The 27,518-nt window shown below is 38.2% G+C and overlaps 4 protein-coding genes across 8 annotated transcripts in view; 2 read left to right on the top strand and 2 right to left on the bottom strand.

Moving 5' to 3' along the window:
* Nucleotides 1-4,521, bottom strand: part of LOC127452812 (chromodomain-helicase-DNA-binding protein 4-like) — a 39,868-nt gene extending 35,347 nt beyond the window's left edge. For 2 of the 5 annotated variants that reach the window (XM_051718548.1, XM_051718551.1), the window contains exons 1-2: nucleotides 4,251-4,520; nucleotides 3,601-3,673 (exon numbers count right to left, since the gene is read on the bottom strand). In XM_051718548.1, coding sequence (XP_051574508.1) covers nucleotides 3,601-3,649 — 49 coding nt within the window. In that variant the 5' untranslated portion in view covers nucleotides 3,650-3,673; nucleotides 4,251-4,520. Of the gene's footprint in view, nucleotides 1-1,174; nucleotides 1,289-3,600; nucleotides 3,674-3,787; nucleotides 3,899-4,250 lie in introns of those variants that run through there. The other 3 variants (XM_051718553.1, XM_051718550.1, XM_051718552.1) reach the window with 3 other exon arrangements.
* LOC127452842 (peptidyl-prolyl cis-trans isomerase-like) lies at nucleotides 1,223-1,876 on the top strand. Its single transcript, XM_051718631.1, has one exon. The coding sequence runs from the start codon at nucleotides 1,238-1,240 to the stop codon at nucleotides 1,721-1,723; it is 486 nt and encodes a 161-aa protein (XP_051574591.1). The 5' UTR covers nucleotides 1,223-1,237; the 3' UTR covers nucleotides 1,724-1,876.
* Nucleotides 4,522-14,315: 9,794 nt separating the features above from the next.
* On the top strand, nucleotides 14,316-21,818 carry LOC127453404 (protein Wnt-4a-like). Its single transcript, XM_051719724.1, has 8 exons — nucleotides 14,316-14,427; nucleotides 15,783-16,102; nucleotides 16,859-16,969; nucleotides 17,202-17,364; nucleotides 17,459-17,601; nucleotides 18,074-18,214; nucleotides 18,916-19,078; nucleotides 19,656-21,818. Exons 1-8 carry the CDS (start codon nucleotides 14,316-14,318, stop codon nucleotides 19,823-19,825), a joined length of 1,323 nt encoding a protein of 440 aa, XP_051575684.1. The 3' UTR covers nucleotides 19,826-21,818.
* Nucleotides 21,171-26,498, bottom strand: LOC127452840 (cell division control protein 42 homolog). The gene is made up of 6 exons (XM_051718623.1): nucleotides 26,390-26,498; nucleotides 25,279-25,383; nucleotides 24,243-24,315; nucleotides 23,993-24,102; nucleotides 22,816-23,013; nucleotides 21,171-22,702 (listed from the first exon to the last, which is right to left on the bottom strand). The coding sequence occupies exons 2-6, from the start codon at nucleotides 25,381-25,383 to the stop codon at nucleotides 22,613-22,615; spliced, it is 576 nt and encodes a 191-aa protein (XP_051574583.1). The 5' UTR covers nucleotides 26,390-26,498; the 3' UTR covers nucleotides 21,171-22,612.
* Nucleotides 26,499-27,518: the final 1,020 nt, after the last annotated feature.

Genomic DNA, 27,518 nt, shown 5'->3' with positions numbered 1-27,518 from the left:
CACATTGGGACAAAGAGCTTACTTTTTGGAGAAATGTCCTCTTGTCTGACGAAACAAAAATTTTACTGTTTAGCCATAATGACCATAGTTGTGTTTGGAGGAAAAAGGGTGAGGCTTGCAAGCCTAAGAACACCATCCCAACCATGAAGCATGGGGGTGGCAGCATCATGTTGTGGGGGTGCTTTGCTGCAGGAGGGACTGGAGCACTTCACAAAATAGATGGCATCATGAGGAAGGAAAATTGTGTGGATATATATATATATATATATATATTTGTTTTGTTTGTTTCTCCCCCTTTTCCTCCCCAATTTGGAATGTCCAATTCCTCGTGGTGGTGTAGTGACTCGACTCAATCCGGGTGGAGGAGGACGAATCTCAGTTGCCTCCACATCTGAGACCATCAACCCGTGCATCTTATCACGTGGCTTGTTGAGCGCGTTACCGCGGAGACATAGCGTGTGTGGAGGCTTCACGCCCTGGGATTCAAGCTCGCGAACACCAGGGTGGTAGTCAGCGTCTTTACTCGCTGAGCTACCCAGGCACCTGTGGATATATTGTAGCAACATCTCAAGACATCAGCCAGAAAGTTAAAGCTCGGTCACAAATGGGTCTTCCAAATGGACAATGACCCCAAGCATACCTCCAAAGTTGTAGCAAAATGGCTTAAGGACAACAAAGTCAAAGTATTGGAGTGGCCATGACAAAGCCCTGACCTCAATCCGATAGAAAATTTGTGGGCAGAACTGAAAAATGTGTGCGAGCAAGGAGGCCTACAAACCTGGCTCAGTTACACTAGTTCTGTCTGGAGGAATGGGCCAAAATTCTAGCAACTTATTGTGAGCAGCTAGTGGAAGGCTACCCAAAATGTTTGACCCAAGTTAAACAATTTAAAGGCAATGCTACCAAATACTACCAAAGTGTATGTAAACTTCTGACCAACTGGGAATGTGATGAAAGATATTAAAGTTGAAAGAAATCATTCTCTCTACTATTATTCTGACATTTCACATTCTTAAAATAAAGTAGTGATCCTAACTGACCTAATACAGGGAATGTTTTCTATAATTAAATGTCAGGAATTGTGAAAAAACTGAATTTAAATGTATTTGGCTAAGATGTATGTAAACCTCCGACTTCAACAGTACAGTCATTCTTTTCTCCATTCGAAGTCTACCCGTGACAAGTGGTCCACGTGGTTCAATCCTAACATCATCTGAACGTAAAAGAATCTTAAGTCATGGCCAGGCCCAGAGTTTTCTTCGATCTCACCGCCAACGGCAGCCCACTTGGAAGAGTGATCATGGAGCTGAGAGCTGATGTTATCCCCAGAAGAGCAGAGAACTTCAGGCAGCTGTGCACAGGCTATGGCTATAAAGGATCCATTTTCCATCGTGTCATCCCCAACTCCATATGTCAGGATGGTGACTTCACAAACCACAATGGAAGTGGTGGCATGTCCATTTACAGCAACAAGTTTGAGGATGAGAATTTCACACTGAAACACACCAGCCCTGGTAACCTGTCTATGGCCAATGCTGGCCCCAACACCAATGGTTCCCAGTTCTTCATCTGCACAGAAGTTACTTCATGGCTGGACGGCAAGCATGTTGTCTTTGGACAGGTTGTGGAGGGCATGGATGTCATCAAGAAAGTGGAGGGTTATGGCTCCAGCAGAGGGAAAACAAGTGTCAAGATTGTCATTGCTGACTGTGGCCAGCTGTAAACACCTCAACCACCAACCTTCACCCAAACCCTTGTCTAGTACCCTTGAGCGCTCCCTCTCCTGAATCCTGCCGCTTACAGCAACATTCCTCCAAAGTTTTATAACCCCCTCATTCATCCATCTTTGTCTTTTGACGAGTTGTCATTTTGCTGTTCATGGGGCTCATGTGTATAAAAATTTGAAAATAAAGGGAAACAATGATGTAAAAAAAAAACAAACAAACAAAAAAACAGTACAATCATTTACTCAACCTCATGCCATTTTAAATGTGTAAGACTTACTTTCTTCTGCACAACACAATCTGTAGATCCATAGAATGCAAGTGAATGGTGACCAAAACTTTGAGGCTCCAAAAAGCACAAAAAGGCAGCATTAGGGTAATCCAGAAGACTTTGGTGTTTTAATCCATGTCTTCAGAAGCAATCCAGACAATTTTGGATGAAAACAGAACAAAAAACAACTTGGTCACACTTCCTAGCGCCATCTAGCACTCTGCGCATGTGTCAAGCTCTAGGAAGTGTAATCAAGCTTGAAATTATGATTGTGCCTACAGGCTGCAATTGCAAGATGTACAGTGGAAACTGAGTTATATTTTGGCCTATTCTCACCCTAAACCAATTAGATCGCTTCAGGAGACATGGACTAAACCACTGGAGTCTTATGGATTACTTTTATGCTGTGCTTTTTGGAGCTTCTAAGTTTTGGTCAGCATTCACTTGCATTGTATGGACCTACAGAGCTGAGATATTCTTCCAAAAATAATGTTTGTGTTCTGCAGGAGAGAGAAAGTCATACACATCTGGGATGGCATGAGGGTGATTAAATAATGAAATAATTTTCATTTTTGGGTGAACTAACCATTTAAAGGGTTATTCACCCAAAAATGAAAATTCTGTTGTCATTTACTCACCCTCGTGTTGTTCAAAACCTGTAAGACTTGCTTTCTTCCGTGGAATACAAGTAGAAAAATGTTGTGTTTTTGTGTTTCTTAATAAAAAAGTGAATGGTGACTAAGGCAGTCAGTTCCTAACATCTCTTTTTGTGTCCCATGGAAGAAAAAACTGATATGGGTTTAGAACAACATGAGTAAAGTAAATGATGACAGTTTTGACCTTTTGGGGTGAACTATATTCCCTTTAACATGATGATTACAGGTAATATACAGTAGCATGTAAATGCAGATCCATTGATTAACACAGTTGTAGGCTTGTAGAATATATTATATCAGTGCCTTCCTGTCTACGATGTGAGTGTATTGTCCAAAAATGTCAGCAGCAGAGAGAACTGGGGCATAAGACTTCATTTTGAAATCATTCATTTTTATAAGCGCTCTGCTGATTGGCTGTACTGCAGTTACAACGCCATCAACCAAAGAGGCCAAAAGAGGAAAGCAAAACAAATGTGTTTGACACACTATGCTAAACAATATCTCGGATGACATCATCGTTATAGTGGTACCCTTGAGATACCTAAAGGGTCACTAAAAAGGATTTATCTTTTATTTTAACAGCAGCTGTTTTAACTACAGCTTGTGTAAGGCGGCAGAATCAGGAAGTGAACAGTAAACACTTTTGCACGCAGCTAGCTGCTGCTGTATTACCAACTGATCTTTAAACGATTTGGCTTTATGTGTCATGCAGTAACACGTGCATTAAATAAACAATCAATTTAGAGACCGATAGTTATTAAATGACAGAAAGATTTCTCTTAACAGAAATGGTCATGTGTTGTCCCGAAGTACTCTGCAGATAAGCAGAAGTTAGTGTGCATATTTTTGGCTCATTTTGGGAGGTTATGTAACATGATGGAGTTAATGAGGGTCCAGACTCTGCTCAGGACAGCAAGTTGGTCAGCTAAAGCAAAGTAGCTCAGCTTACCATCTCTCATGGGTCCAAAATGGTCCCTGTCGTCTTCACTCCCCGACATAATGCTTCAGGAGACGTCCGGACACTTGATAAAATAGAAATTAAAACAATATTTGTACATCTTGACACACAGAAGTGACAGGGCAGGCTAACCGTTTAAACAAAACACTTAATGATTATAACATTTCGAAACTAAAACCTCATCCAGGCTGCAGTGTTGAGGGAGCTGGAAGTAATCGTGTCATTTCGGCCTTTTTCGTCAACTTTCTCGTTCGGTTCGCGCTAAAGAAGGCTACACTTAGCTGTCAATCAACTTAGCAACGTTAGCAAACAGAAGAGTCAAGTGATCCGGCTGCGGGGAAAATGGCAGCCGTCTGGGTGAGTTGAGTTAAAGCGCTTATCTCCCTTCATTTTTGCTGCATTTACCACTTTTCAACTTTCCTCCTGTAGAAATCGCACGCGTAGGTCGCGAGGCCACGGTCAAACACCATATGGTGCTTTTCAAAGCGGTGTGACATACGTGAAATAGTTGCAAGTTATCAACAATATTAGTCAGTTTGTGTAATATGTGGCGCAAAACGTCAACGAAAAATACAGGTTTATATATTTTATCACAAGCGGTCTTGATAGTGGTCTGAGGTGGGTGGGAGGAATTGACTTACAGGTCAGTCCAAGGTGTAGATAGTCCACGATATGATCAACAATAGTCTGACGCGAATCCGTAAGGTTATATCTATCACATATAAATAAATAAGCTTTAAGTCTTTGGGCTACGTCGTCCACTCTTCTCCCCTATCTCCAGCGTCATTGACCAGAAGCGAACATCTTCACATACACACAAAGAAATCCGGTAGAGACATCCCATAATAATCCTATGCACACTCACCCCTCCCTACAACACTCACTCAACTCTGCATAGTTACCTCGCAACCTACAGACCATAATAATCAATCCCCCCCACAGTCACTACCAGCAAGTACACACTGCCTTCCCCTTTCTTGGTCCCTGCCCCCTTAGCAACCACGTTGCTATGGAGACACTGCCCCATCCCGCCCTCTCTGACATCCCATAATAGTCATAAGCAGGCCTCTCTGACATCCCATAATAAACACAACTTCTAAAAAAGAGGGAAGAAAAAAACAACACCAGTGGCATGGTCTCCAGGGAAACCCCAGACCACTGGTGACAGACCATAATAATCTACGACTGTCTGTCCACCTTGCTGGGTTTTTTGGTGCACCCCATGAGCGACAAAATGCATGCAAGCACCTGCCTGGATATCAGGCACAGTTGTGGTGCAAAGGACTCTGGTTATCTGTCAAATGTCACAGACCTACAAGAGTGACACTTAAACAGTTTCAGAGGTGACGAAATGTCAAAGTGATTCCCGTAATGAGTCTGTGTTGAGATGGGCTGTTGGAAGCAGTGTTAAGTAAACCCAGTGTAAGCACTCACTTTTATGAATAGGTTGTGCTGTGACGATACCAAAATGGAATCTCACACAATAAGCCAAGTTTAAGTGACTTACACTTACCTACACATAACAGATTAAGGAGACTTATAAGAACTCGATCATGAGAAATCCAAGCAAATGAGAAGTGTAGAGAAAGTGTGAGGCGGATATCATTGAGAACTGTTAATTAAATAGTACAGCATTGCTGGCACAACCGATAGATGTATGTTTGTACATCCATCCAGCATCACGCAGGGGGCTATCAAAAGAGCAATAGCTGTGGGAAAATAGACCTGTTTCTTAACTTGGTCTTCACGAAAACAAACAAAGATGAAATGTGAATTGAACTGACCCTAATCTTGAGACACATAGTTTTGAGTCCATTAACATGCTGATGCAACAACAGTATGATACATCATTAGATTCAGGGCAAAACTTGGCAAAACTTTTATGCACTGTGGAATTATTATGAACTGTGTTTTCTATTATTTTCTGGGTGAACCACCTGTAAATTCAGACTTGAATGCATTCAGTGTGAGCAGATTGTTTTAATCATTTGTCCGGCATCATTCGGGGCCCTGTGAAAAGGAGGGCCCAAAAAACCTGCCTTGTGTAAGGGTATAGGGTTGGGGCCCACCTATATAACTTTGAACTTTGTCCTAGGCCCCTTGAATTCAAGCGATACATCAAGCATCACAAGAGATGACATCTTAATGGTAAACACTGAATAATGTACATTTTTCAACAATGAGGTTTATGTACCAACAAACAGGTACAAATATTACTATGCAATAACAATTAATTACTTTGTTTAGAGGTACATTACTTTACATGACATTAGATCAGAAGGTCCTTATGTTTCACTCATTACGTTTACATGCGCAGTTATAAGTGAGCTAAAGCAAGTGTTTGCATATACATACTGTAACACAATGCAAAATCGAATATTTGAAGGAAAGACGTCAGCTGATGAAGTGATAATGCACACCATGCTTCACCTCTGTCTTGCACGGCATGCGCACAACGCTGAGGCCAATTGTGGTCCGATTAATGTGTATAAATACTGGGTGAAGCTGAGCTACAATCACATTAAGTAGGTCTGTTTGTCCAGTCTGGTACAAATTCAGTCAGTCTAAATCATTTACATGACATTTTAAAAAAACGACAAATTATTGTTTTTTATTGTGACTGAAACCACACTTTTAAAGTGCATGCAAATGTACTGACTGCTCCCAACTGGACAGTGTGTATATTCAGTTGTTTTATGAGGGAGACTGCTGTCCTAATGAGGCTTACAGTATTCCTCACATAGGACACAAACATATTCTGTTAAGTTCTTTAAACACTGAAGCTCTTTCTGTGGCTAACATAGAAAAGATTGCTTTAGGTTTCACCTATTTTGTAATCTCCTGGATTCTATGTCCTGTTTACTTGCCTGTGGCAAGATTCCTGTGCTATTTCACATTGCAGTGCATGTTTCATCTCTCCTTTTCAGCACTAGAAATGCATCAGTGCTTTAGGTGCATGCTCCCCATCACACACATAAACACACATAATGTATAACCTTCTGCTTAGAGCAGATCAGTCACCATGGAGATTGGGTGATGGGAGGGTCGAGGGGGGGCTTAGGTAGTCACCAATCATGTCAGACCTGGGTGGGGGGTGTCACCCTGCAGCCGCCAGCACCAGACTTCACTCCCTCTGACGTCCCATAATATTCTCTTGAAGATCAGAGGAACATTAGCTCTGCAGACCCAGTTAAAAAATTAGGTGTCTGTGTGCTTTTGCTAGTAAAAGTCCAAATAAATGCCAGATTGTTTCAGGGGATAACCCATCTCTACCCTCCAACAAGCACATAGACACATACACATACACTAACATCAACTTCCTCTTATCAAAGGAGCAGTGAGGACATCCACTGGTTAGGTGGATGGATGAGATCGGTGCACTACTACAGCACTCGCAAACAAAGAAATACCAATTTCCAACATGAAGATTTCAGTTTTGTTCCCAAAGACCAGAACAGTGCAGTTATCAGTTATCACGTTAACATAAAAACATGTAAACACATTGAAGCACACAATTAGAGAATGTCACTTTTGCATTCCTTTAGTTCATTCAGAACATTGTGAGTGTGTTTTATTTTCTTGTAAAATTGTGTTGGGTGGTGGAGGAATTGGTTGATAGGAGGGCTGTCATTTCTATCCCATAATATCCTCTCAGTGGTCCGCAGTAACCCAGGGCAAGCATTCCAGAATGAGGTCAACAAGCCATCCAATAATAATCAGTGTGTGCTGTCCTGTTATGCTCTTGCAGCGCCGATGCATGCATGCTCTTGCAGCGCCGATCTCCATTACACTCTCTGAGATGCATACATATTTTTATATTTTGTATAAATGTGTGTGTGTGTGTGTGTGTGTGTGTGTGTGATATATATATATATATATATATATATATATATATACAGTACAGTACTCACACACACACACAAATATATATATATATATATATATATATATATATATGTACACTGGTGGCCAAAAGTTTGGAATAATGTACAGATTTTGTTGTTTCGTAAGGAAATTGGTACTTTAATTCACCAAAGTGGCATGCACTGATCACAAAGTATAGTCAAGATATTACTGATGAAATAACAGCACCATCACTATTTGAAAAAAGTCATTTTTGATCAAATCTAGACAGGCCCCATTTCCAGCAGCCATCACTCCAACACCTTATCCTTGAGTAATCATGCTAAATTGCTAATTTGTTACTAGAAAATCCCTTGCCATTATATCAAACACTGCTAAAAGCTATTTGGTTCATTAAATGAAGCTTAACATTGTCTTTGTGTTTGTTTTTGAGTTGCCACAGTATGCAAAAGACTGGCATGTCTTCAGGTCAATATTAGGTCAAAAATGCCAAAAAAGAAACAGCTTTCTCTAGAAAATCGTCAGGCAATCATTGTTTTGAGGAATGAAGGCTATACAATGCTTGAAATTGGCAAAAAAAAAGAAAAAATGAAGATTTCATACAAAGTGTACACTACAGTCTTCAAAGAGATGTGGAAGGCCAGATGTACAACTAAACAATAGGCGTCACATGTCCTCAGCTGACAGCTTCACTGAATTCTACCCAATAAACATCAGTTTCATGTACAACAGTAAAGAGAAGACTCAGGGGTGCAGGCCTTCTGGGAAAAATTGCAAAGAAAAAGCCACTTTTGAAACAGAAAAACAAAAAGAAAAGGTCAGAATGGGCAAAGAAACAGACATTGGACAACAGATAATTGGAAAAGAGTGTTATGGATCTTTACCCCATTGAGCTTTTGTGGGATCAGCTAGACTGTAAGGTGTGTGAGAAGTGCCCGACAAGACAGCCACATCTATGGCAAGTGCTACAGGAAGCGTGGGGTGAAATGTCACCTGAGCATCTTGACAAATTGACAGCTAGAATGCCAAGGATATGCAAAGCTGTCATTGCTGCAAGTGGAGGATCTTTTGATGAGAACTCTTTGAAGTAGTTTAAAGAGCATCTTTTATGGTTTTTCAAATATTACCTTTCATGTAGTGTGTTATATAGCTGATTTTAAATGTAAAAAAAAGTCTGCAAAGTTTCAAAAATCAAAGTGCACGACAAATGGAGTTATTGATCGCAAAAGAAAGAACCGATTCTGAATACCTGAAAGGAGTCGTTAGTAATTCCAGACTTGCTTCCTGTACTAACCTACCTAATTTGGTAATGAAAACACCACCTCTGGTCTTCACTGGCTGAAGACCAGCTTTGACCCGCCCTCAAACACTACACTAAGCGGTAGACCAATCACAACAGACTGGGACATCTGACCAATCAGAGCAGAGTAGGCTCTCTGAAGGAGGAGTTTTGAATGAATCCTTTAGAACAGATCATTGAACGAGTCGTTTTTGACACTGGGGAAAAAAGGTAATGCTGCAATTTAAATTATGAGCAAATTAAAGTGATTTTTGACCTTGGATGCATGTAAATCTATTGTATGAGACCTTTAAACAAAATTAGGCATGTTTAAAAACCATAATAGGTGCTCTTTAAGAAGGTCTGAAATTTTTTTTCAAATTGTAATAGTAATTTTTCACGTTATTAATGTCCTGACTATACATTGTGATCAGTTGAATGCCACTTTGGCATTCAATTAATTAGAGTAAATAGCATGTAAACATGCTCATTGTCTCTTACTCCATGATCGCTCGGATTACTACTACACTACACTACACCTGGGAACAGCTTCAGTATTAAGGTTTATTACAGCTGAGAGACCGTATTATCTGACACAGTAATCACATATACTCAGGGCTCTTACCAGATATCGGAGTTTCCGCGTTGTGAGGAGATGTAATCAACATGGCGGGGAGAGAACAGTTTCTATAGTGAATGACTCTTGTGCACCGGCTACCGTGAAATACTCTCTGAGGTTGTTGGGGGGGGGGGGGTCGGATGGCTATTTTTTACACAGAGAAAATAGGATGTATTTGACCAAAATTCCCATTATCTTCAGCAAGCTGACTAACACTGCATTACTGCTTGGGAGTCGTGACAGACGCAGGTAATCGCATAAGCTCAATCGCTCTCTCTCTCACACACACACATCCTTGTTTCTCCAATAACTTGTTAGATACTGCCCAAGCTGTCATTACTAATTCTGAAGTGATATTATTGAATTAGTTACGGAGGCTTGTGCGCATCTTTTATACTAGCAACGGCAGATCATGATCCGTGGCATAAAAAAGTAGTTCCATGCACAAATGTGTGTTTGTTTGTTTTTTTAGTGACAGTCCTTAGATTTTCCTAATTTTTTAATTTACTTGTACTTTGAACAGTTGTATATGAACTGCCTAGTGTCTGCGTTCGAAACACATCCGTGCAAATGTAGGGCCATACAGCACTCTTGTATATACACCGATCAGCCACAACATTAAAACCACCTGCCTAATATTGTGTAGGTCCCCCTCGTGCCGCCAAAACAGCACCAACCCGCATCTCAGAATAGCATTCTGAGATGGTATTCTTCTCACCACAATTGTACAGAGTTTCTGAGTTACTGTAGACTTTGTCAGTTCAAACCAGTCTGGCCATTCTCTGTTGACCTCTCTCATCAACAAGGTATTTCCGTCCACAGAACTTCCACTCACTGGATGTTTTTTGTTTTTGGCACCATTCTGAGTAAATTCTAGAGACTGTTGTGCATGAAAATCCCAGGAGATCAGCAGATACAGAAATACTCAAACCAGTCTGTCTGGCACCAACAATCATCCATACGATTATCTAATCAGCCAATTGTGTGGCAGCAGTGCAGTACATAAAATCATGCAGATACAGGTCAGGAGCTTCAGGTAATGTTCAAATCAACCATCAGAATTGGGGGAAAAATGTGATCTCAGTGATTGAGACCGTGACATGATTGTTGGTGCCAGATGGGCTGGTTTGAGTATTTCTGTAACTGCTGATCTCTGGGGATTTTCACACACAACAGTCTCTAGAATTTACTCAGAATTCAGAAAAAACAAAAAACATCCAGTGAGCGGCAGTTCTGCGGATGGAAACGCCTTGTTGATGAGAGAGGTTAATGGAGAATGGCCAGACTGGTTCGTACTGACAAAGTCTATGGTAACTCAGATAACTGCTCGGTACAACTGTGGTGAGAAGAATAGCAATAGATTCAGGTTAGTGCTGTTTTGGCGGCATGAGGGGGACCTACACAATATTAGGCAGGTGGTTTTAATGTTGTGGCTGATAGGTGTGTATGTATGTGTATATATATATATATATATATATATATATATATATATATATATATATATATATATATATGATCTTGTGTATATGATTAAATATTTAAATGTATTTGTATGTATGATGAACCACATTAGGGGAAAATGATGTCAGCATCATTCTGCTCCAATTTTCCAATTCCTGCCTTCACTTTTGCCTTTTCTAATTTAATAAAAAATTTTCATTACAAATTATGTAGTCAGAATACCATTTGAATTGAATAATTAACATGAATTTTAGAATGTCTTATTATTTGGTAAGCCCCCCTTTTGTTTTAATGACAACATGCAATCGAGCCGGTATGGTCTCCACACGTTTGTGCAAAACCTGTTGATCCATTTTATCCCAGCATGATCTGAGAATGTTACTAAGGGCATCTTGAGTGCTTCCAATGGATGTGTCATATATTTGCTTATTTGATTAATGACCTAGAAATATTGTAGAATCTTAGATACGTATTTCTTATTCATTTAGCTCATTATGTGTCTTTGTTTTACATTTTTCAAAATCCTAAAACTTTCTGTTTATTTCCAGGTTTAAATTAGATTTTGAATTGTGAATGAAATGTCTGTAATTTTAACTGTAAAAGAATGTAAAAATGCTACAGTAAAAAATCGTTAATTGGTTAATGGGTAGTTATACTGTAACATATGGTAAAAAATTATAATATATTTGATATATATATATATATATATATATATATATATATATATATATATATATGTAAAGACAATACATGTAATTTTACGTTAACAAATAGTAAGAATTAATATTTTATATTTTAGATGTAAAAAGTATGATTTTACCATATATTAATGGTAAAATTGCATATTGTGTTTAACAAGAGAGTACATGTACTTTTTACGGTAAACTATTGTTAAAATTACTGTAAAAAAACAATAATCAGACTCATGACCCATCACATTTCATTATATTTTATAGGAATATGTTTCTTCTTATTTTTAATATTAGTTATGTACATTGGGGTGTTATGTTTTATGTAGTTATGAAATTTAAGTCACCGTGTGGCCTGTTGTAGTTACCACAGTGATTAATAATACATTTTAAAGTAGAAAGCAGACTATTGTAGTTCCAGAAGGTTAGTACATCAAGTTTATATAATTTAGTGTAAATATAAACGGTAGGGGACCGTAAAATAAACAGGCATCCAAATTACATTCCGTAAAGCCTGAAACATGATCACAACATTTTTTACACTCAATTTCTGGCAACCACAGCTGCCGGTATCTTACTGTAAACTTAACTGATTTTTTTTTTTTTACAGTTTGGTCTCTGACTTTTAAATCACTGTTGCATTGTCACACCCTCATCGCTCTCTCCTTCCCACACACCTAGATCAACCTCTCCAGCCTTCTAATCATCATTCACACCTGTTCCTCATCATATCGTTTATCCTGGCCCTACTTAGGTCTCTCAGTTTCACTCACTCTTTGTCTAATCTTGGATATGTTAACACAGACTCTTACCTTCCTCTCACTCATTGAAGTTTGCTGTGAGATTCTATTTGTGTTCCTTTATATACAATTTTGGCTGGCTTTTGCCTTTTGTTGTATCTCCAGTCCTGTGAATTATTATATTCTCTGCAATTGGGTTCAACACATCTTCTGTGTCTGTCAGCTGTCTGACATACACATACAAAGGCCTAACAATTTTTCATCATACAATCTCCAGATAATCTGGATTTCTCATATAATCAGTAACAGTCTTAAACTGTCAAAGTAGTTTTTGGGTCACAGTACAGCACAGGTGTTCACCTAAACCCCATGTTAAATCACACTAAACAACTGCAGTTATCCACTGTGACATCTCAAATGAGAGTGTAAAACAGATTCTGACAGATGGAACACTATAAAAAATAAGAGATTTTATTTAGGAACTAGGTGTAAGTGGATAGAGAGATGAGAAGAGAGGCGCCGGACATGACATAGGGGTGCAGGTCACCATGGTGTTGTCGGGGGAGACAGTGTAAGACATCACTGCAAAGTACAGCAGGGACACAGAGAGAGAATACGGCAAGAAAAGGGGTGAAAAAGTGCAGGAGAGAGAGATGGGGGCACTGCTCAAATGGAGGGAAAGGCAGAGAATCTGTAAAGGGGCACATTTATTTATTTACTTGTTGAGGTGCAGAAGGATTCATTGGTAAATACAGACTTGTTTCAGAGATATAGTTAAGTAAAGATATGTTTCTGTAACCTTTTCACAATATCTACAACTGTACAGATACTAAGAAAATGAAATGATAAAAGAAAAAGTCTGAAATGAAATGAAATTTAATAATACCAAATACTGACCATCTTAGCCACCATTCACTTCCATTGTATGGGAAAAAAGACATAATGAAAGTGAATGGTGACCATTAGTTAGCTAATATTCCCTAACATTATGACTAACATCTCCTTTTGTGTTCTGCGGAAGACGATCAAATGGGTTTGGAATGAAATGAGAATGAAATTTATGACAGAAATTTTTGGTGAACTATTCCTTAAACTCAGTTATTAAACCGTTTGAAAGAAAAACAATGCTTAGTTTTACAAATGAAATGAGTTGTTAGTAGGGCTTCATAGTGCTTGTTATGCACACTTATGATAATGTGAAATCATCAAATAGAAACATCAACATTGTCACCAAAGAATTTGTTTAAAAAAGAAATTAAAAAAGTGTTTATTTATATTGAGCCACAAATCCTGTTTTTAGAGCCATGAAATCCATGATATTGTCCTCTCTCTCTCTCTCTCTCTCTCTCTCTGGTGATTTATATGCCTCAGTTCTAATATTTGTCAGCACTGTTTTCTTCTCCTTGTCTAAATGTCATCCCTTCTTCAAAGACAATATGGAGAAAGAAAGAGGGTGCAGGGCAGAGGGAGGAATGAAAGGGGAGGGGGGGACACTCATAAAAAAGAGCAACAAATGTTTGGGAAAATTAAACATTAGGTAAGACACGTTCACACAGGCCCGTTTCGGTGCAGGTTGTTGCACCCTTCCCCTGCTGTGTTTATCTATCAGGTTATTTATTGTAAAGGTACATATTTCTCTTTCAATTTCCCCTTCCTTTCAAGCAGAAGTCTTTTTTGAAGGTCTCAGAATTTAAGGGCAACATTTTCTGATGCACGCTTCACTGATACTAACAGATGCTCAAGTCACATGCATTCAGAAATTAAATTCCCTCCCTCTCTCACTTGCCCCCTCACTCTCTCTCTCTCTCACACACACACACACACTTATTAGCAGATGTATGCATTTAGACAGTGATTTGGCACTTGTCTTTTGGTCACTTGCCCTCTTTTTTGACGCATACACAAATACAAACACACATCCAAGTGCATTAGCATTTGTACAATCCCAGGATTTGAGGGTACCATGTAGGACTCAGCAGTCATCATTAAGGAGAGGTCACATATTATGTCCAGAGTAAATTGGACAATGAGTGCAGGCTCATCCTTCAACGTTAATGTACAAGGGACAAACCTTCATCCCTCCCCTCCCTGATCTCTCCAACCCTCCCACCCTCTATTCATCCTTCCTTTATAACCCCACAGCCATCACTTCATCCACACTTATCTGTTTTTTTTTTTTTTTTAACCTTTGGATTGCTTTAATTTTGGTGGACAAATTGGATTATGGATCGAAATGGCATCTTTTTTCCACTAAACTGACGTCTGAGTGGAGTTGAAGTGCTTTGTTAGGATAACATTCAATCATTGCAATATTTTTCAGATAAACTTTTTTGCCTTTTTTGTTAATTGGGACCAGGAATAACTGTTTATTAGAGAACTGTATGTTTTCAGTCACTAATGGGATATTATCATGAGATTATGAAGGGATTGGAATAATTTAGCTGTATAACTAATACATTTATTTTTTCCTGCTCTGGTTCTTTTTATTTGATCATTTTTCAATATGGATGAAAATGACAATAAGATTACAGCTTAGAGGCATTTTATCTTCAAAACAGAAGCGGAAATCATTTCAATAAATTAGATTCATGATAAACTGGGATTAGGAGATCTACTTGATTTGAGTGGTTCACCGACAGGAACAATTTGAACCCTTTTTGGACTTCAGATTGGTAAACTTTTATTACCCCTCTTTTACATTTTGTAGCGACTGACTGACTGACTGAGATTTTTTAGATATAAAATATCAAACATTTCTGTTAATGGATAACCATTTGTTGATTATGTGTTCTGCTCATTAAGCAACAAAACTGTTTTCTGCTGATAGAACTGTGCTTAAGTCATTAATCTCTGAATATGTTTTGGTACGCTAAAATTGCTACAATCACATAAAACAAAAAAAATTAAGTATAACTGGTTCAAGTTTGATGTCCAACTAATTTCTATTTAAAATGAGTATATAATATAATATTAGAATAAGTTGTATTCTATCATTTAATAATTTACAAAGTAATTTAGTTGCTTTTTTATTGATTTTGACAGATATGAGGGGAACAACCCCAATGTAACAGGGACAACAGTAAAATTGAAAGACAGATAAACACTAATTCAGAGGCAGACAGGTAGACAGACAGACAGGCAATCTGATGCCAACTGTCTCCTCTTTGACTCTCACACAACTCCTCCTGCTGTTGCTATGGGCAACCCACATTACCATGGCAACCAATTGGCTGTAAGTTGACTTGTGTGAAAGTGTTTGTTATGCCATAACTTTTAAAAGATATGGCTCTTTCTGTCACACTTTCTTGGTTCATTTGTGTTTACTCTATAACATCCTTAAAGGGACAGTTCACCCAAAAATGAAAATTCTCTCATCATTTACTCACCCTAATTTTGTTCCAAACTCTCATGACTTTCTTTCTTCCATGGAAGACAAAAGGAGATGTTAGGCAGTCCATTATTCTCAGTCACCATTCACTTTCATTGCAGTTTTTTTTTTCCCATAAAATGAAAGTGAAAAGTGACTGTGGTTGCCTCCTTTAAGTTTTCTTCCCTTTTTTTGAATTACGGTATACCCCAACATCCAACATATTTTCATACTAATAAATCCATCCTTTGTTTGCATCTCACTTTTATATTTTTCTGTCCTCTATTTTTTACCGCATTATGTTATACCTCTCTCTGTAGCTCTCTGGCATGTTTGCCGCGCTCTCGTCCTGTATCTGGTGCAGGACTATGTGGCCTTCTGAGGGAGTTGTTGCCAGGCCAGGTTGGGGTGTGCCGGGCACGGGGAGAGGTCATGGAGTCTGTGCGAAAGGCTGCCGAGATGGTCATAGAGGAGGTGAGAAGGCTCTCAATTTTGTGAGCATTCTGCCATTTATTTAAATAGGATTTTCTGATTATGCCATGGACATGATGGGGTCAGAAAATAATTACCAAGTCAAATAATACAACGATTTCCACATTGATCTGTCATTTATCCCATTTACTGTAAATCCCATTTAAACCTTGAAGAAAACAGCAAGTTTTAAGATTTTGATAATATCTGAAATACTGTAAAATTTATGTAACGTAAAATGAAGAAATATTTAAGATTCTGCACTTTTTCTAGTTCACTAATCACATGAATGCAAATTTGTGACATTGACCAAATTAACTCCTTTGAACTAAAGATCAGATTTCCTTGCTTCCATTGAAGCACACAAGATGTTATTCAGCATAACATGGATCATCAGGTTTTGCACAAACTTGTGGAGTCCATGCCAGTTCAAGTGCATACTTTTGTAAAAGCAAACCGGGGACAAATTAATTAGCATTTTTCAATTAAACGTTTCATTTCAAAACGTTTTAAAATATAATGTAAGCGTCTGCTTCCCTCACTCTGGTGACAGTTCTTCTGGCACTGCTCCTCCCCATCTACACCTTTCTATTGCATAATGCCTATTTCTTTATAATTAAAAAAATCTCTTTCTATTCCTGTTACCTTAGATAATTATAACATTCAATTTGCCAGTCTCAATCTGTTAACAAGTGGTCTATGTATACTACACATTTGAACTCTGGCATCAGGCTGTTTGTTGTGTTTCCATTCCTTTAGTGCCAGCATCAGTTCCGAAACAGGCGGTGGAACTGTTCCACCACCCCCCGTGGAATCAATGTGTTTGGACAAGTCTTGAACCAAGGTTACAACATGAACCTGCATCACAAAACAGGACATAATATATTGGATTACACCATTATTTTATCTTACAACTTTACAACTACAACATAACCTTGAAACTGTAACATGGTACAGTCATGCCTCACATTTTGGAGTGTACAGAAAACTTTAGCATAGCATTTGCAGCAAATAATAATGAATACCAAGGAAAATGGTCTTATTTGTACTACCAACTACCCAATCACAGGCCATACATTTTGACTCATAGTTCTAGTTCTGATATCACCTGCTAGGTTTATGTCTCTCCTCAGGTACCCGTGAGGCGGCCTTTGTCCACTCTCTTTCTTCAGCAGCGGTTGCTATGGCAGTGACTCAGGGCTGCAGCCGGGGAGAGCTGGAGAGATGCGGCTGTGACCGAAAGGTCAGGGGGGTCAGCCCAGAAGGTGAGAAAAGAAAAATCTCAATAAAAAAATCACACAAATGATTATAAACCAAACATATGCCTCTCCACCCCCACCCCCCTTTCACTCCCTTAAGGTTTCCAGTGGTCAGGCTGCTCTGATAATCTGTCCTATGGCATTGCATTCTCTCAGACCTTTGTGGATGAGCCTGAGAGAGCTAAAGGCATGTCGTCAGGGCGACCACTATTGAACATTCACAATAATGAAGCAGGACGAAAGGCAAGAGATAAGAAATTATAATTTTGATAACACTTTAAAATAAGGTTCCATTTGTTAACATTAGTTAACAACATTAGTTAACATAAACTAACAAATAACAATACTATTACAGCATTTACTAATCTTGGTTCATGTTAATTCATGAATCAATCATGTTAAAACATATACTAACAAAAAAAATTTTAAATCAAAAGTTGTATATTTTAACATTAGTTAATACACTGTGAAATAACATGAAATTAAAATGAACAATTGTATTTATTAATTGTATTAATATTAACAAAGATGAATAAATACTGTAAAAAAAATATATTTTGTTCATTGTTATTTTGTGATACCTAATGCATTTACTAATGTTAACAAATGTAACCTTATTATACTGTAAAGTGCTACCATAGATTTTATATGTGCAACATCAAAACTGTCGAATCCCCCCTCTTGGTTTTCATGTTTTTTCTCTTTTCTTATTCAGGCGATCCTCCATAACATGCAGGTGGAGTGTAAGTGTCATGGCGTTTCCGGGTCCTGTGAGCTCAGAACCTGCTGGAAGGTCATGCCCCCTTTCTGCCGGGTTGGTTCTGTGCTGAAAGAGCGTTTTGATGGGGCCACAGAGGTATGTTACTCGTGCAACCAATATGCATGCGAGTTTATCACCTCTCTGTGTTAAAGGGGGCATACTGTTGATTAGAGGAAAAACCTTCAAATATCCTCCAAAAGCAGTACAAAATCAAGTTCTGCATACTTATCCAATAAGATAAAGAAGATAGTTGCTGCCGTTTTTAATGGATCACTTGTGTGTCTAGACGGGTCCATACAGAATCACCTTTGTAAGCCTCTTTAGATCACAATGGCTCTGTGCCAAAACCTAACTGCTTACTGCCTACATGGGCACTAGCAAAATGGAACCTCATACGGTAAGTGACTGATTTGGATCGCTCTAAACTGGCAGCAACTCTGTGTGCCACACAGGACACTACATGGTGTAAGCATGTTGCTAAGCTAATAACATGATTCTCTAAGCATTAAAACACACAACACATTCACATTTTGGGTAAAATAGTCAATTTTTAATTAGACCACAACTAGAAATCTTAGACATTTTGGCCACAACAAGATCCCTTCAAAAGTAGCACAATAATGCTGCCCAGCGTTCCGGACAGCCTTTGCAATGGGAGCACACCCCTCGCAATGCTGCTTTTGAAGGTAGCTCACTAGGTTTAGGAGCAAAGCATATGTGTCATGAAAATGATTGTGGAGTATCTACCAGTAATCAGTTGAAATGGGTAAAGTTTCATGCCCAGCTTTTCTGCTTAGGTACGGCTGACACGAGTGGGCTCTCGCACAGCTCTGCTTCCACGGGACCCCCTAGTGAAGCCACCAGCCACACGGGATCTGGTCTACCTGGCTCCTTCACCAGATTTCTGCCATATAGACCCAGACAATGGCATCCCTGGCACTGCAGGACGACGCTGTAATGGTAAAAGTTTCAAATCAGCCAACAGAATCACTGACCAAAATAAACACATGTAAATAATGATCTCTTATGTTCTGCTACATCTACTAAATTCATTTTTGATCTGGCAGAGGAACACTTAAAATCAAAATGAAATTAAAATTGACCTCATTTATGTTTTTAATGTATGTTCCAGGTCTTGTAATGAGTGATTCATTCACCTGTGCATGTTATTCCATTCCATTCTTTTTTTTTTTTTTTGGTGTTTATAATCTTTAATCTAAATGTAATAAATTTGATCTTCATCTGCACAACTTTCTTTTTCCGCTGATGTCACCTAGGCTGCATAAACTATTGGATAATGTTAACCAGTAGCCTAACATCTGTTTAGATACTGTTTTAGCAAATTTGCATTCAGGTCTAGCTCCATTTATTATGAGCCCCATTCTCCATCTGGTAATCAATTCCCGATGGATAAATTCTGTTTCATCGTAAATACGTCAAATTACAACAGATAGACAGGGTTTCCCATTTACTTTTATAATTCTAATTGTCATTGCCTGTCTTCTCTCAAATTTCCGTTGTCTCTTGCTGTCTGTAGGAACCTCAAGGTTGGCACCAGATGGTTGTGAACTGTTATGTTGTGGCCCAGGGTTTCGTGCGAGCCGGGCAGAGGTGGTACAGCGCTGCTCCTGTAAGTTCTCCTGGTGCTGCTCAGTTCGCTGCCAGCAGTGTAAGAACACAGTGCTCATACACACCTGCCGAGAATGAGACACATACCTGGAAAAACGCACATCATCCCAAATCAGAACCAGATCCACCTCTCCTAGACCAACAGTGCGATATCACACACCTACATCTCATGCCAGCCTGCACTAATATACACTAACTTGCCTCTTGACAATTCCAGTTACTTGTAAAACAGACTCCCAATTATCAATGAAATCAAGGATTTGGCTAGTAATGGTGATTAAGCTTGATTGAGCAGATATCATTTTCAATATTCTCCATGTGAACTTATGGGTGTGAACAACAGCAGAACCACCCTATAGAATGTTTATGGAATAGCTTACCCAAAAATGAAAATTCTCAAACGCATTTGGCTTTCCTCCTTCTGTGGAACACAAAAGTAGGTTAGAATGATAATCTCAGTCACCTTTAACTTTCATTGTATGGAAAAAAGATGCAATGAGAGTGAATGGTGACTGAGGTAAACATTCTGCCTACATTTCCTTTTGTGTTTCACACAAGTGCGAGTTCTGAATAACATTGAAACAAGAGTCAGTAACTGAGGACAGAATTCTCCTTTTTATTATATGACCTTGCACTAGAACTTGACAAGCCAACTCTACAGTACAAAAATGGCAATTAAATAATCTTATAGTTAATTCAGACATATTTAATAATCATTTTTATTTTATTCTTTTCAGACTTTTATTCAGTTGAATTAAATGTTGGCTATATGTGTTCAACAGTTGGTAAGCTTTGAGATGGAAATAAGATGTGTGGGATGGTAAAATATTATCGTTATGTTTCACTGTATAAATGGGATTTTTTTAGTACATCAGATCAATTGGAACACAGCACTATAACATTTCCTTATATGATCAATTACACATAAAAATACAAACCATTAACTTACTCAGACAACGCTCTTAAAGCTGAGATTAACCCCAGAATATCAGCAGAAGAATAACGTTAGTATTGTCAACAAGGCCTTCAGAAGATAGTGTTATACCTTAATAAAAGGTTCCTCTTTTCCCATTTATTGTATTTATATATATATATATATATATATATATTATTAGTTTTGCTGATTGTGTTTATTTATTTGAGTCTGTTACGCCTGTTTGGCGTTATGGAAAATTCAACCAACATACTCAACCCACTTCATTTACCAGCTGTTTGTTTTGGCTTTTCCTATTATTCCTTATTCCCATAGTGGCTCTTCTCATTTTCTATAGTCTTTACTGTCTTGTAAAATAAAGTGTTTTTCATCTCAAATGTTGCAATTGATTGAAACATTTTTTAGTGTCTTCTGTTCTGTTTGCCAGCTGGTACACACCACATAACCAGGTATACAAATGCAATTAATACGCAGGAAACAAACACCATGTGTGTGTCAGTCGCACCACTTTTATTACAAATATAGTGAGATTCCAAACACCGCAGAACTTGACTAAGAAAAGGCCACAAAGCTGACCAACATCATCATCGGTAATCCTCCTTTGTACTCGCACGACTGCTAAGATTGGTTATTCAAAATATTACATTTAAAAGTGTTATTTTATTAAAAAACAAAAATCACAATCAAATGGTATTTTAGCAAAAAAAAAAAAGTCATTAAAAAAAAAAACTCAAGTTTCAAAATGTGTCACCACTAAATTCTTTAACCCCAAAGAAAAACAGTAATACATTTAATACATCATACAAAAAGGAGAACAACATAATATAAATTCAGTTTTCTAAATGGCCAGCAGAAGGCACTGCATGGCTCAAGAGTAAATGCACTTAAGAGAGATTCTAGGAGCATGAACCACAGAAGAGGAGAACAGTTTGGCTCATACTGAAAGAAACAAACGGTGTTAAATGAAGCTTCCATTGACTCCCACATAAGGTCCCAAACTCTCTTACAAATCAAACAGGTCACTCAGGAGTGGATGTGGCCACAGAGAGTCTGGTTTCTGCGGACATAACACTCTAATCCACTGAAGGTTCCGACATCGTTTAAAACTGTTTGTAAACAATTGTTAATATATATATATAAATAAAAGTATTTTTTCATTTTTTATTATTTCTGTTTCATTGCCAGTGATTAGAGCTAATTAAAAGCCTAAACCAATCACATAAGCTTGCTTTTATGCCACATAACACACAACATAAATTTAGGGAAAACTGCTTTTATGCCCGCTAAGATTTGACAATGTATCAAAAATGCTGTACTTAACAGTTTAGAATCAGATCTGAAATCAGCTTACTGCATACACACTGTCCACAGGTTAAAGAACAAATAGCTGAGCCCCGCAGAAGCATTAATCGGAGCAGCCAGCATATTCTGCTTTACACTTTAAGAAATGTGGCTTAGAGAGAAGCAAGTGTCAGGGACAAATCCAAAGTGTTGTCTAATGTTCTGTAATGAAAGCATTTCAAATCATTTATTTTTTTATGGTAATCAGAAACCTGAAGCACTTAATGTAAAAAAAAAAAAATGGGTGGGTGGGTGGGGGATATCACATGAAACTGCAGTGCAAAAGACACCTAAAGTATTAAAGTGGATTCAAATGTTGCTCTGCAAGATATCACATGCATAAAGTGTACATTTATCTTTTCTATTTCAATTCTTATTTTTTAGGGCTGTTGTTGGTTTTAGGGTTCTTCAATTTCTACTGTTGTTCTTGAAACGATTACAAAAGGCACAAAATTTATTTGTTTGCAATACCATTTCTTTGCTGAATTCCTCCAAAGCCAAGCCCTACCACTCTTAAAAACCCTACCAGAAAATTTCTATTCCTCCGCCTCTCTTGTTGGAGTGAGTGCACTCACTCACTGTTTGTGCTCCTACAAGAGGATGCAGCGCTTCTTGGGTTTGGTCTCTGGAGGTTCAAGAGCTGCAAGTATTGCCTCGTCAAATACATTCTTCAGCCCTCTCTGCGAAAAGACAAAGACATTGTAAAATGAAATATCAATATCATGCAGTAGGTCACGTGACAACTGAAGAGAGCCGTTATGTCATAGTAGGTGTGTGCGGCTTGTCTTTTAACCTGTGTGAGGGCGGAGCACTCCACATATTTGACAGCTCTGAGGTCTCTGGCCAGTTTCTCGCCGCTCTCGGGTGATATTGGCCGCTGCTTGTTTTTGGCAAGTTTTTCCACAGTGTTACTGTCGTCCCTCAAGTCTACTTGAGTGCCCACCAACAGAAATGGAGTGCGTGGACAATGGTGCGAGATTTCTGGTACCCACTGAGAAAAGCGAGAGAGAAAGAAAGAGAGAAAGGAGAAAAAGGGAATGGTAAGACAGTGAACAAAAAAGCTAGAAATCACAGCAGAATCAGAACAAACATCCCAACAAACTCAGACAGCCTACTGCAACACTAGAACAGGCAATCATAAAATAAATTATCATAGAACCCGATAACCTGTTTACAATGTTCTGTACTGAAATGGTACAGAAAGGTTATTCATTCTCTAAGGAGAACATTATACTGCCTATTACATGGCTACAAACCAAATAAATAAATGGATGTAAATGATTGATTATTGACATATTAATAATTATTGTAAAATATAAGAAGTGATTACAAAGTGATACAAGACACATGAAACTGGCACAGCTATGTAGGAAATCAGTTGTAAACAGCCAATTAGTCAGTTTAGAAGTCATTATGCAGGAATATTTGACCGCAGGATGCCCTGATTGAGCAATCAGAATCGAGCATTCCAGAGATACGCCGGAATATAAGGCTAAAAAGAAGACAACTGAAAAACATACATCCTAATGAAGGTTTTCAAAGGTGAAATGTCAACATCTCTTTCAATTTCTATGCAATAATGCAGTCTGTCTCAGAACTGACTGTCATTTTAATGCATGCATTGATTAGTTTGAATACACAGCAAAGCTATTAATTTCAGTTCCCAGCAGGAAAACCTGGTATCGGTAGAGACAATGTTTTAATGACACCAAACAGCATGTGACTTAAGTGGTCAGTCATCAAGACAAATCGGATCGTATAAGCCATACAGTGTAAAGCAGGTTTCAACAATGTAATGGATCAGCACGTGATACAGTGCAAGAGAAATGGGGGAATAGTACACAAAAGTTTTAAATTAACATAAACTTTGTGTAACGTCAATAGTTAATGTCAATAAGCCTATTTGAGAAAGTCGGCTCTTCTATGTTCTGACCACTTGAACAGGGAGACAAGCCGGAAAAAAGACCCACCTTCTCTTTCACATTCTCAAAGGAGGAAGGAGAAACGACAGAGAAGCAAACCAGGAAGACGTCTGTCTGCGGATAGCTGAGAGGCCTAAGTCTGTCGTAGTCTTCCTGACCTGAGGAAAGAGGAACAGATGCAGCTCTTCTTTTTTTTTTCTTTGCTCTGAGTCATTCAAGATGGGACTTTTGAACAGAAAACTAAAAACTAGAAAATAACAAACTAAAAATAATAAGACTACAATCTAAGCTGAATTACCTGCTGTGTCAAAAAGGCCTAATGTATATGGTTCCCCTCCAATCATGACTGTGACAGCATAGTTATCAAACACCTGTAAACAGACCAAAATGTATATATTGTTACAAGAGTGGACAAAAGCACTTTTAATTCCTGAAAAAAAAAGTTTCTCTTCTCAAAGTGAGAATAGTTTGGACCTCAATTTTGACTTTATTCTGCAGAACACATACAAAGATTGTAAGAAGAATATCTCAACTCTTTAGGTCCACACAATGCAAGTGAATGGTGACCAAAAATGTGAAGCTCCAAAAAGCACATAAGGGTAAAAAAGTAATCCATAATCCCCAGTGTTTTAATCCATGTTTCCTGAAGCAATGCAAATGGTTTTGCGTGAGAACGGACCAAAATACAACTCCTTTGCACAATAAATCTTGACATCAGCAGTCTCCTTGGTGATCGTGATTTCAAGCTTGATCACACTTCCTAGTGCCATCTAGCACTCTGCGCATGCCCAAGCACTAGTAAGTGTAATCGTTCTTGAAATCATGATCATGCCTAGAGACTGTAATGGCAAGATGTACAGTGAAAAAGAAGTTCCAAAACTGACTAGATCGCTTCAGAAGTCATGGATTAATCCACTGGAGTCTAATGGATTATTTTTATGCTGCCTTAATGTGGTTTTTGGAGCTTCAAAGTTCTGACTACCATTCATTTGCATTGTGTGGACCTACAACGCTGAGATATTCTTCTAAAAAATTTTGTGTTCTGCAGAATGTCATTCGGGGATGGCATGAGGGTCAGTAAATTATGAGAATTTCTCATGAGAGAATTTGATCATACTAGCACAGAAAAACTGTTGCACTGCACACTTGCATCTCAAACCAAAAAAACAATGTGTATCTCCAATAATCTTATCAGGTACCCTACTAAATACACACATACCTTAGAGCTTAAACAGCACATAAGACAACAATAATAACAGCCATTACTACTCAATCATTTCATCACTGCACCCCCTCCCCCTAAATTGCTGACCCATAATCCTTTGCTCCCTTACCGTGGGAACATATTCAGAGGGGAATTTATTAGTTGTGTAGGAGATGAGGAGGCAGGTCTTTCCAACAGCTCCATCTCCAACCACCACACACTTTATGGTCTGCATCTATGTGGCGAGAGAGAGATTGAAAATCGTGTTGTTATTATCACTGCCATTGGCTCTCGTGGGATTCAGAAATACCTCATACGTGAATCATTTGGAATTCATTTGTTTCGAGAATTTCCAGCTTTCACTGTCCCCATTGTGTACAATTACGTCATGCAGGTTGAATTAATTGAACAAAATTGCCAATAAGTCCCAAGTGATGGGGTTTGATTTGAGAAACAAAGGCAGACATACAGAAAGACATTACAAGAATGTGTCGATTCTGAGACTATTTGCTTCCGCATATTAACGCTGCTTAGAGGAAGACTCGACTTCGCCTCTTTCTCATACTCGCATTAACATTATCGCCAGTTTTCATACACTTTTACCGTTTGTTTCATCACGATGTTCTTTCGATTGTTTGTCACTGGACCTTCTGTAGGCCATGCATCCTTATTCATGCCTACATTTGGATAAAGCAAGCAACTTCTGGCAGAAAGGAAAAATAACAAGTGGCTTAAAAAGTAGAAAACTCATTAACGTGTTTATCATTTATTAAAGGCTACTCAACGTCTAAGTAATTGCTTATAAATGATCTAAACATTGCGTATTTTATTAATCACAAATGTTGTATTTTCACTCTACAATCACTTAATCCTGATCTCTTTTTCCTTGCCAATAAAGTTTAGCACTTTACCAGATGAATGTACCCTGTTTAAACCTAAAGGAAACGACGACCACTTGCTCACGGAAGAGGAGTTTGTGGCGATTTAAAAAAAAAAAAAAAAGAAAAGAAATATATGTTCTGAAATATTTTTCCGCAATCAACTAAATCAGAGTTTTGTGTCATGTAGGCGACAGGATGCTGCGATGCTAAGCTAATACCCTAGCACTGTAGAGAGGGCCACACGTTATCCTAAATCAACATTGCACAAAGGTAAGGTCTGAATTAAAACATAACCTATTTAATTACAAGTTTATCGGCTAAATGCCCAATAAAATACTGAAAAAATGACGGATTACTTACCGTTCCTCTCCGGCGATTAGGCGTTGGTTACGTCCGGGTTTGAGAAAAGTATCAATCTGACGTGAAAGAGAGCGAAAAACGTCCTGACGTAGATGCTGCGTTATCCAGCCTGCCCACTCTGTATGGGATCAAAATCCCATCAAAAGTATTGCGGTCACGGATCCAAAAATAATAAGCGTGAGTCAAAAAATAAGCACAGATAAAAAAATAACATAATAATAAGCACAAAAATTAATAAAAAGCGCAGATCAAAATAATAAGCACAGATTAAAATAAATAGCACAGATCAAAAAATAACAAGCATGAATCAAAAATATAGTAACACATTTAAAATATGCTGCAAAAAAAAAAGAAAGAAACATTCAAGCAAAGTTATCAGAATTGCAAACAAAATCATGTTTTCCTTTATTATATTACTTTTTTGTGCTTTAACAATTTTGTTCATATTTTTTTTTTTTTTTTTTTTTTTTTTTGTATGCTTACGCTGTATTTTTCTTTGCTTTTGTTTCCAAGTTCTGCACTTGGCTTTCCAAAACTTGTGAGTAGAGATTCATGTAAATCAGGGGGCGTTTTGCATCCCTATTGGTCCACTAGTTCTTGATCAACAGCTCCTCCTCTAGCCAATCATTCGAATCATTGACGTCACTCCAATGTGTCTTTGACGACTGCTGCTCAATCGCAGGATGGTAGATGAAGATGGAAAACCGTCAGTTGGCAAATCCTGGACAATCACAGGTAATTGAATATAACTATATTATTTATGGTTGATAGATAACCTGGTTGTGTCTGTTTTAAGTATTTTCTGCCAGATCTAGGAAACAATGTGTTGTCCGACTAGGCCATTATCATAGTCCATTAACATATGTATCGAGTCAGCTGAATTTAGTTAGCAGAGTCTTTATTTTAGGCATTATTTAAGACTTTCTTGTTTGTAGATTATTGGCTACATATCTAAAAAAAAAAAAACAAGGCTGGGTTGGTGTGGATGTTTGATGCATGTTTTTACTAGCTGTACCAATGTAGCCATGAGTTCAGAAACCAACTTGATCCACTTTTTCATGTTGCTGAATGTACGTTATGTACTGATCCTACGTTGGCATCATTGGCACAGCTACATGTAGTTTCTTTT

The sequence above is a fragment of the Myxocyprinus asiaticus genome, chromosome 15 (assembly GCF_019703515.2).
Source record: "Myxocyprinus asiaticus isolate MX2 ecotype Aquarium Trade chromosome 15, UBuf_Myxa_2, whole genome shotgun sequence".
NCBI lineage: Eukaryota > Metazoa > Chordata > Actinopteri > Cypriniformes > Catostomidae > Myxocyprinus > Myxocyprinus asiaticus.
This window is presented reverse-complemented; position numbering and strand designations above follow the sequence as displayed.